Source organism: Podarcis filfolensis (assembly GCF_964270895.1).
Source record: "Podarcis filfolensis genome assembly, chromosome: 10".
In the NCBI taxonomy this organism is placed as follows: Eukaryota; Metazoa; Chordata; class Lepidosauria; order Squamata; family Lacertidae; genus Podarcis; species Podarcis filfolensis.
In genome coordinates this window covers 44,255,805-44,266,736 of record NC_139612.1, presented here as the reverse complement: position 1 = coordinate 44,266,736, position 10,932 = coordinate 44,255,805, and the positions used below count along the sequence as shown (strand labels likewise).

The 10,932-nt window shown below is 40.4% G+C and overlaps 1 protein-coding gene across 1 annotated transcript; it reads left to right on the top strand.

Moving 5' to 3' along the window:
- Positions 1 to 3,064: 3,064 nt before the first annotated feature.
- On the top strand, positions 3,065 to 9,061 carry SMIM45 (small integral membrane protein 45; the record flags this gene model as incomplete). Its single annotated transcript, XM_083573881.1, has 1 exon — positions 3,065 to 9,061. The coding sequence occupies one exon, from the start codon at positions 3,065 to 3,067 to the stop codon at positions 3,269 to 3,271; it is 207 nt and encodes a 68-aa protein (XP_083430007.1). The 3' UTR covers positions 3,272 to 9,061.
- Positions 9,062 to 10,932: the final 1,871 nt, after the last annotated feature.

The window sequence follows — 10,932 nt, the reverse complement described above, 5'->3', positions numbered from 1 at the left end:
ACCCAAAACATTTTAACACTCATTAATTTTGCAACAGTTCTTAAGATAAACTTTAAATTTCTTCCAATCTTCTTCCACCGTCTCTCTCCCTTGGTCACGGATTCTGCCAGTCATCTCCGCCAGTCCCATGTAGTCAATCACCTTGGTCTGCCATTCTTCCAGTGTGGGTAGTTCTTGTGTCTTCCAGTACTTTGCCAGAAGTACTCTTGCTGCTGTTGTAGCATACATAAAAAACGTCCTATCTTTCTTTGAGACCAATTGGCCCACCATGCCCAGGAGAAAGGCCTCTGGTTTCTTCACAAATGTGCATTTAAGCACCTTCTTCATTTCATTATAAATCATTTCCCAGAAGACCTTAATCCTTGGGCACGTCCACCAAAGGTGGTAAAAGGTACCTTCAGTTTCCTTACATTTCCAGCATTTATTATTGGGCGTATGGTAAATTTTTGCAAGCTTGACTGGAGTCATGTACCACCTATAGATCATTTTCATAATGTTTTCTCTTAAGGCATTACATGCCGTAAACTTTATACCGGTGGTCCATAACTGTTCCCAGTCAGCAAACATAATGTCATGACCAATATCTTGTGCCCATTTGATCATAGCTGATTTAACCGTCTCATCCTGTGTATTCCATTTCAGCAACAAGTTATACATTCTTGACAGATTTTTAGTGCTGGGTTCCAAAAGCTCTGTTTCTAATTTTGACCTCTCCACCTGGAAGCCAATTTTCCTGTCCTGTTTAAAAACTTCATTTATCTGGTAGTAATGCAGCCAGTCTCTTACTTTAAATTTCAACTTCTCATAACTCTGCAATTTTACTTTTCCCTCCTCATGTTCTATAATTTCCCAATATTTCGGCCATTTGGATTCCATATTAAGTTTTTTCACTTCCTTAGCCTCCATTGGTGACAACCACCTAGGGGTTTTGTTTTCTAACAAATCTTTATACCGAATCCAGACATTATATAATGCTTTCCTGACAATATGGTTTTTGAAACCTTGATGGATTTTAACCTTGTCGTACCATAAATATGCATGCCAGCCAAATCTGTTATTGAACCCTTCCAGATCCAAAATGTCTGTGTTCTCAAGAAGCAGCCAGTTTTTCAGCCAGCAAAAGGCCGCTGATTCATAATACAACTTTAAGTCCGGCAGGGCAAACCCCCCTCTTTCTTTCGCATCAGTTAATATCTTAAATTTTATTCTGGGCTTTTTGCCCTGCCAGACAAATCGAGATATATCTTTTTGCCACCTCTTGAAACAATCCATTTTGTCCAAAATCTGCAATGTTTGAAACAAAAACAACGTTCTCGGCAAGACATTCATCTTAATAACAGCAATTCGGCCCAACAAGGAAAGTCTTAAATTTGACCATATTTCTAGATCTTTCTTAACTTCTGTCCAACATTTCTCATAATTGTCTTTAACTAAGTTCACATTCTTAGATGTCAGATTAATCCCTAGGTATTTCACCTTCTTTGCTACTGTCAAACCAGTTTCACTCTGAAACTTCTCCCTTTCAACAGCTGTTAAGTTTTTATCCAGTACTTTCGTTTTCTGTTTATTTAGCTTAAAACCTGCTACTTGACCAAATGTTTGTATTAATTCTAAAACTCTTTTCGTACTAGTGTCTGGCTCTTCCAGGGTTAAAACTAGATCATCTGCAAATGCTCTCAGTTTATACTGTTTAGCTCCGACCTGAATCCCTTTAACCAGCTGGTCAATCTGCCAGGTTTACAGAGGAGACAGAACACAATGGAGCAGAAGGCTAGGTTCTAGATCATGACACTAAATTCCTAAAGATACCAACTTGACTACAGTGGTACCTCAGGTTACATACGCTTCAGGTTACACACTCCGCTAACCCAGAAATAGTGCTTCAGGTTAAGAACTTTGCTTCAGGATAAGAACAGAAATTGGGCTCCAGCGGCGCGGTGGCAGCAGGAGGCCCCATTAGCTAAAGTGGTGCTTCAGGTTAAGAACAGTTTCAGGTTAAGAACGGACCTCCGGAACGAATTAAGTACTTAACCCGAGGTACCACTGTACTTCATAGCTTGACAAGCGACAAATATGTTACTTTGTAAACAGACATTTGGACTGGAGTACTGTAATAGAAGTTTTATTAACTGATTGCAGCCTTATTGTCGTCACCTATTTGTTATTTTATACTATACTGTTTGTGTTTTTATTATTAGGTTATCATTGTTTCTATCTGGATGTTAGCTGCCTTGGATAAAATATTTTAATTTAAAAAATCCAAATACTGCCAAAAGATAAAGGAAATATGTGCATATGGCTTGCTTTATTATGATTTGTTATTCCTCAATTTTCTCTCTCAGGGGTATAGCAACTTTACAAAGCACTTCTTAACAAGCAATCTGAGAGAGGAAAAAAATCAGTTGCTCAAGGTAAGCTATTGTGTGGATTTAGTAGACTTGCATTATTCTTTGGAATCATAGTATAATTATACTGCATTAAAAGAGACAATATATTAAGTGAGGCATGGATTAAAGGAGAAAGAAAAAAGTGGGGTATCAAAAGTTGCAATCAGCCTAGTGGGATAGTTGGGGCTAGAGAGCACATTAGGAATTTTGAGAAAGTAAGTACAATGGGTACCAGTCACATAAGAGCTGCTGTGGGGCCATGGCATAATACAAAATGCCTGCACACCCAAAAGAGAGAGAGAAAAGACAGGATCATAAAATTGTGTGGGCATGTTCTTTACCACCCTCCCATCCATGGAAGAAAGGCACCTTACATCAGCCACTGCTGCACTTGCTCACAGAGTGCACCTCTCCAATGTGGGCATATCTAAGGGTTCATGTTCAGTGTAAGAAAGGCTGAACCAATGCAAACAGGAACTGAACAAGGAGGGCAAACCTTCTCATGCATTGTGGATTTTTGAGGAAATATTTACTGAGACCTTCTGTGGGTGTCATAGGAAATATGCTGGCACCCATGGCTGCTGCACTAGTGTCTATATAAATATATATATGTTTGACAGTGATTTTGATACTCATCAACCAATACCAACTGCATACCTTTTCTTTTTCTAGCAATCATGCCTCATTTCTTGGATTGGTTTGTGCCAATGTATCTGATGATCTCCATTCTTATCTTGGTGGGCTTTGGAGCTTGCATATACTACTTTGAGCCAGGACTTCAGGAAGCGCACAAGTGGCGGACACAAAGGCCAATCATGGAACGAGACCTTCGGAAAACACTGATGATACGAGACAACCTTGCATTTGGGGTGCCTGAAGTCTAGTGTTCTTCTTGCATAGATGTGTTGGAAGTATCTAGAAGAAAGCCATCCCCACCTGAAGTTACAAATTACTGTGCACACTCTGGTTTGCTTAGCACTTCTGCAAGTGATGTGGTCAAACCATTCCTTGCTTGGGTCTCTGATAAGGAAGTGTTCCTTTTTGCTTTTTAGACAAGGCCTGTAGACTCATATCAACATAGACCTTCTGGTTTTTGAATTTGTTCATCACTCCATCACTTGATATTTTTTATCCTCCATATATAAAGAGCTCTTGTTACCTTGCTAGGAGTGGTCACACCTGTACGTCAGCTTTAGACCTCTTAAGTATAAGAAAGCAATATTTCTGCATGACCTGTGTATTTTGGTCGAGTGCCTCCTGGACAAGTGCCCATCTCACAAACCTCACAACAGACACCATTTCATTACTTTATTTAGAGTCTCTTGGGTGAGGCAAAAACCCCAAATTGATTGCTCAGACTGAATTCTATTCTCATTCCCAACACTGAGCTCAGATATGCAGTAGGACGCATTACTAGCCAAGTTGTATATATTTTGATTTCAGATCGTTTCACTGGACACAAGCGCCTGTCTGGCTCTGAACTCACTCACTCAGATTTCACTTTTAAAAGTCTGTGCAGATTAATTACCGTTAAAGAATTGCTTTTATTTCTCCATGATAGGGGAATTTGTTTCTAGATGTTGGATCGTCTGCACTTCTCTATACTTAGAGGATCCAGAATGCTGTCATGCGAAAAGCTTGTATTTCACAATCCTCTGCTGCTGCAATCTTTTAAAGTGGTCTGATCAGGAGTCCCCTGTTTAGCAATGTACTTTCTAGATTGTCAGCCAGACTGAAAACTGTGAAACACCATCACACAACCTACCTTTCTGCATCCACACCAAAAGCCACGGAGCCAGAGGCAGTCACACTGCAGTTCTAATTTCTATAGATTGCTTCTGGAGCTCCGTTGTGTGGGGTTATGCAGTAGATATGCTCTCTATCCACACAGTGTTTGCACTTTGATCCACACTTCCTTTAGGTATATGTTACCAAAGTACTGTATGAAAACATTAATGCATGTGAAAATGAGCAGGAACCTCTGCTAATCTAATAGTGTGCAGATTGCATACTGATAATATTGGCAGAATATAGGACCTTTGACATGATGGGTATTTTCATAGCTGGTTTTACTGTGCCCATATTATCTCTCACCTTTGTTTCAGGGCATCAGTTCTGACTGTAGAGTATGTTTCATTCCCTTGTTGGCAGAGTATGTCGTGCTGTGTTAACACATCTGTTCCACTGTGAAGTACTAGTCTTGCGGACATCAGTTTCACCAGTATATATTTCATGTTAGGGACATGTGCCTTTGCTTCTCTACCGTACTCATGTGTGTACATTCCATGTTAAGGTAGCACATACTGTTAATGTCTACATCATCCCCCAATTACAGAGACATGTCTATACATTGGATGCCTCATTGGAATGCATTCACTCCCACACCATAGTTTCATAGAACATAGTTCTTCTCTACATTCCATACTTTCCTCGCCTGTCAAGTGCTGCCTTCTCATACACTTGAATACATTCCGTTGCTTCTGTGATCTCATTCAGTGCCATAGTCCCTGACAACTGCACAGTACAGCAGGAACTTGGAATCTTGCTGGAAAGATGCTTGCTCCTTCATTGGATTTCCTCCCCAGTCTGCTCACAATGAAACCACACAGCCAGCCGGAGATCGCTCTTACTTGAAAATGTGTGGCATGCTTTGTCAGCAGCTGCTGAATTTGAGCATAGCACATTGCATAAGGCGGTATATGATTTATTGTGAGTGGCTGCCTGAGGACACTTCTAGTGTGAGTGAGGGTAGTTTCTAGCACAAGGTGGGGGTAAGTGTTTTGGTACAGCTGTGTGGAGCTAGTCTCGAAGCAGGTGTAAAAACCACACTAGGTCTCATTGCCTGCATCAAAAATGTCCACAGAACTTGTGTTGCTTCAAATATACAGAACAGGGTGAGATTACTGCATTGCAAGGAGTTGGACTAGAGGACCCTTGGGGTCCCTTCCAACTCTATGATTCTGTGAAGATGAGACACCATTTCCCAGGTGCCCAAAACAGCAGAGCAGCTTTCTGGTGTGGGGTCATGTGTGTTTAGAGCATGGATCTTGGCTAGGTATATGCCATTTTAAGCATTCTAATCTATTAAATTGGCTGCCCCTCTCCAGGGACCCTTGCACACAGCAATAAGCTGCATCTGGGCCAGTCTTTCCATTAGGCAGAATGAGTTGGTTGCCTGAGAAAGCAACTTTTGGATGCCCTACCAGGGTGGCAAATTGCTTGTTTATATTGTGTCTGTATGTGTTGAGTTTGTAAGGCACCCAAATGTTTTGGTCAGCTGTGAGCAGCATGCTCCAGTGTGCAAAGATCAGAGCTAACCATCCATTTAGCAAGTGGTGATGTGCATTATTCTGATCCAACACGTAACATGTGTCTGTGCAAGGGCTACGGATTATTTTTAACCCTGCACAGTCAACCCCTCCTTGGAGTCCTCCGTGGACCAATGCAGAAAGGGACCTGCACACACAAACCTACTTCTGTGTGCACAGATTGCTTTTGCTGGATTGGAGCAATTATATTTTTGTTTGAGAGCATGAGACTAGGAAAAAGGCAGCACCATAACATTCCCAAGTTGTTCTGCTCTAAATGGGCACTTTCCTGTATCCATGACCCATTTGTTACTATATCTACTATAGCCATAGTCTCTGAGTTTCACTTGGAGACCTGTTTTCTGAGCCTTGATTTCATTTGTGAAGACTAGGCTACCAATGCAAATGAATGGACCCCAGGCTGAGCAATGGGGGTAGCAATAAGTATCCTATCTGGGGCCAGGAGTTTTAAAGACTTTGTGGACAGGCTACATTATCCATTGACGGCTAATACATAGTGGGTGGGGGGTTCTGTGGGACTCATCATGACACACTTTTTTGAACTTAGCCACATAATCTTTGTCCTTCCCAAGTTTCTTTTCTCAGGGTTGCATCACATGATAAGGAGAAAACGAGATGCATCTTCAGTGAATCAGCCACATGACGTTGCCTGCTGCAAATATGCTTTTCATATTATGTCAGGTATCTCTCAGTGTAAGATAATCTCCGTTAGGAAGTGACTCAGTGACCACACAAGCTTTTTGTAGGTATATTGATTTCAATGGAACTGCAGAATGCAAGTGCAAATAGTCGTTGAGTAATACCCTTGATATTGAGAAGTGCTGAAAGGAAACAATTTTTTCTCTTTTCTGTTCAAAATTAAAATTACTGGGCACATGAACCTGGGTATATAATTTATATCCTCGCCTTCCAGAAGTGGTTGGGAGTGAGACCAGCTACCCAGGTTCATGTGTCCAGTAATTTTAATTTTGAACAGAAAAGATAAAAATTAACTCCACCCACGGAGACTGTTCAGTCATCTTATGGTGTATCCAGCCCAAACTGATTCACATTGAGTGCTATTGAGTGAGAGCTCAGTGGAAGTTTCTCACACTTTTCTATTCCTATCCTTGAGGACAATTGAAGAACTGCATTTGCTACCAGCATGAAATCCACAGTATGTTTTCTGTTTCATAAGCATAAAACATTTCCGGAAAACCAGCTATATAAACAAAAACAAGTCACTGAGTTTTGTGCCAAAATCTGGGAGTTAGGATAAGTGGTTAGAATTATCCCACCTAACTTAGACGGAAGGGGCATCAGCCTATATTTGTGCTTGACTTTGATTAAATAGCAACCACATAAATCATGTTCTTCAGTGACAACCAATAATTATTTTTAAAAGGGGGAAATCAGAATTAGAAGAACCAATGGCCTGTCTACATTCTGTGTGAAGCCCTGGCCTCTTCTCTTGCTTTGTACTGTTTTGTGTGCCAAGTCTTCAATGGTCTTATCTATCCAATTGTGTATCTTACTCCATAGGGCTAACTACCTGCAAATGAACAAGAAGTAAAAATATTTTTGTTTGTAATGTCTGTTTTGATTATGGAGCAATCTCATAAGAGAACTGTGGTGTTTTTGGGATTTGTTGAGAGTTTGTCACTTTTTGTGCTGTTCCTAAACCTACCAGTTTGCCTGTGAAATCTTCAGAATGTAATTGTTATGATAATCTCATGTGTGAATGTTCTGTTTCAGTGGTGGATTTTTATGCCCATGTGATCTTTTCTTGGATCATGTGCTTTACATGTATGGGCTTTTGTGAGACAGTATGTATTTTCCATTATTGGAACCAACATTTCAGCAGGGTTTGAATCTGATTAATTAGAATTAAATATCAAATTTCAATCTGCTCAGAATTTAGAAATGCTAAACTGTTGTTTCTATTTGTAATTCTTTGAGGTGAGAAAGCTGAACTAAAGAAAGTTAAAAAGTTACTCAGTGTTCTGGAACATTCAGTTTACCTAGTTTTGAAGTTCAAAGTTGTGAAAGTCAAAGACTAAGCCTAAACAGACTCATTAAGAAGTCTCATTAAAAACAGTAGGAACTAATTTTCTGAGCAAACATGCATAGAATTTCTCTGACATTCGGAGCAATTTCAAATGTGTTATGAATCTAATTTAACTGGACATTTGTTTATTTTTATATTTCAGATTTGTTCTGGTTCTTACTATTGTATTAACTTGTAACACTTGGAAATAGAACAGCTTAATGGTTCAGAAATCAAAACACACATGAGAATTGCGTTTGAAAAACAACATGGAGTTTGGAAACTTGAGTCATAAATTGTTGTGCCTTGGATTATCATGGCTATTTTGGACATCTCTCCTAATCCAGACCCACCAATTAGTGCGCAGAAGGTGGTTTCCTCTCTGTGGAAGTAGGTAAACCTGCAAGTTGCCCATGAAACCTGGACAGCTATGGGGAGCACCCAGCTGTCATGTCACCTGCCACAACTAGATGGATACTGAGAGAGACTTCTCAGGAGCTCCTCACAATAAAGACTTGTTTTGGGGAATGTATGTGGAGTGCTCAGTCTGAATCTGGGATTCCTTATGCCCAGCAACTGTCCCCCCTCAGAACTAATAGAAGCTAGAAGAGGCATGTAACTCTCCAGACATGATTGCTCTGTGAAGATCAATGAAGCTGCATGTCTTCTGCTATACCCATTAATTCTCTGTATTGGGGCTGTTAGGTTTTGTTGTCAGCATATGTGGGTAAATTTATTGTGTATATTGTAAAGCACAGAGCAGACTCTCCAGCAGGTTTAGGAAATTTAAAACTGCAGTAATGCCTTTGAAGTCCACACTGAAGTTAATAAAGAGGTCCTACTACACTGACCCTGATACAGAGAACTGCAAGCAAATTAGAAGGCTGCAGAGCCAACTACGTTGCTTGTAATGCTTATATGGTGACTGGAGTTCCCCACTGTGCAATTTTTTTGATGAATCAGGAGCAGGGAAAAGGAGGAGTGACCAGACTCAATTTAAGGGAAGATACTTAATACGGGCAGGGGGTGAATAAGCTGTGACCTTGTTTTCCACTACAAATACCTATTTCTCCCGAACCACAAAATTTTCTTCCATTATGATATTTCCATCCTGTGAATTTAACTCATTTGCCTCAGAGCTAAGGGAAAACAAAAAGTAACCTCATCCCTGTCTGATGTTGTGCAAAGTATGTTCTCAGCTTGATTTTCGCACTGTTTGGTCATAGATGCTCCTGATGAAATGCAATTTCATGTTAATTGTTATATAGTGCTGTATTATGAAAAAAAGTTTGAAATTCTAATAAACTATGTGGAGTCAATCAAGAGCATGGTGCTTTGTTGACATTGATGCATGTATGTTAATGTTTTTAACAAGCAGTCTACACAACTGCACTGGGGCTTAGGTTTTTGTTTTGTTTTGTTTGATACACAGAACAAGTGATACAAATTGGCTCAAACCAGTTTGCTACTAGCACAATTGTGTCATCAGTTGTTTACCACAAGCCGCACCTTCTGGAGCACATAGCAGCCAGGGTGATATTCTTCAAGAAACTGCCACAGGCCCAGTCCTGATCAGGAGTAAATCCCACATTGGATCCTGTGACTGCTTTGTTTTTCTTTCTTCAAAATACAAGTGGTTATTGTAACATGGTTTGGCCCTGTGCAGATTTTTCTCTCACAACTGGCCTATTGTTTTGCAAGTGCTTAGTCCACCAGGGTGTGCAGCTTTTTGAAGAAATGGAAGTGCCAAATAAAACAAAATGGTGACATGACCATATCTGTACACATTCATACGTTTTTAGATTCCTTGAAAGGACAATGGGTTGCTTATTTCTGATTGACTGTGAATTCTCATCTTCAGTACCCTGCAAACCCACTTGTGACATGGAAATACACATTTCCAGATATTTTTTTAAATGACCGGAAGGAAATGAAATTACTAATATCTTGTCTCAGTTCCCAAATGGTGAATTCTGGATACTCTGTGTTTGTGCTGCTCAGGGCTGCCCCAAGGCTCATTTTGCTCACTGAAGCAAAGGACAAGATGGCATCCCCTCCAATAATAATAATAATAATAATAATAATAATAATAATAATATTTTTATTATTTATACCCTGCCCATCTGGCTGGGCTTCCCCAGCCACTCTGGGCGGCTTCCAACAAAATATTAAAATACCGTAATACATCAAACATTAAAAGCTTCCCTAAACAGGGCTGCCTTCAGATGTCTTCTAAAAGTCTGGTAGTTGTTGTTTTCTTTGACATCTGGTGGGAGGACATTCCACAGGGAGGGCGCCACTACCAAGAAGGCCCTCTGTCTGGTTCCCTGTAACTTGGCATGTATGAAAGCTGATCTGGTTGGCAACTGAATCTTCCAGTACTGGTGATGATGGGTCTTTCACTGCACTTGAAGGCAGTAGGGCAACTTAGGGCAAACCATGCAGCACACACAACTATATTCTTCCAACAACTGACTGCTGCTTTTTGCCACACACACACACCCAAGCAGTTGCTGCCTGAAGCAGCTACTTCACTTGGATAGCTATGCTGTTGCTACTAAAGTAGAATGGAGCACAGATCTTACAATGTCTTAGTTTCTTAAAAGTGGTTTTTAGGCATTTTACATGAAAGTGTTAGAAAAACGCTCTTGGGGAGACGGCAACCCCCCAGGAACTCTAAGCATCTCCCGGTAGGCACGTCTCTGGAATGGCATGTCCCTTCAACTCCAGAGTGCCCTTCTGCAACACTTTTCTTATGAAAAGTGCACACAAGTCTTCTAGCATCATACAGCAAGAAGAAAGAAACATCCGAAAATCTAAACTACATTTTATTTACATTCTATACAGACAATCCATAATCACTTCTGTGTTCTCCAAGCTCTGGCAGAACAACTGTTGCGTACTACAAAAGTGAAAGTACAGTACAAAACACGCTCAGACAGAAGAGATAAGACAGTCTTCTGTTCCCACACTCTTCTCAGACATCTCATGTGATTTATACTAATCACACTAGCAGTATCGGTTGCATAAAATCCCAACAGAAAGAGCCACCTAGCAATATGTTTGTGTACCTATCCCAGCATTTCCATGCACATATTAGGGATTTTCAGACTTCCTTTTTTGATTATAAGCTCTTTGCTGTATGACGGAGGTTGCTCTATGGGACCCCACGACTTTTTGAAGTGAGAAT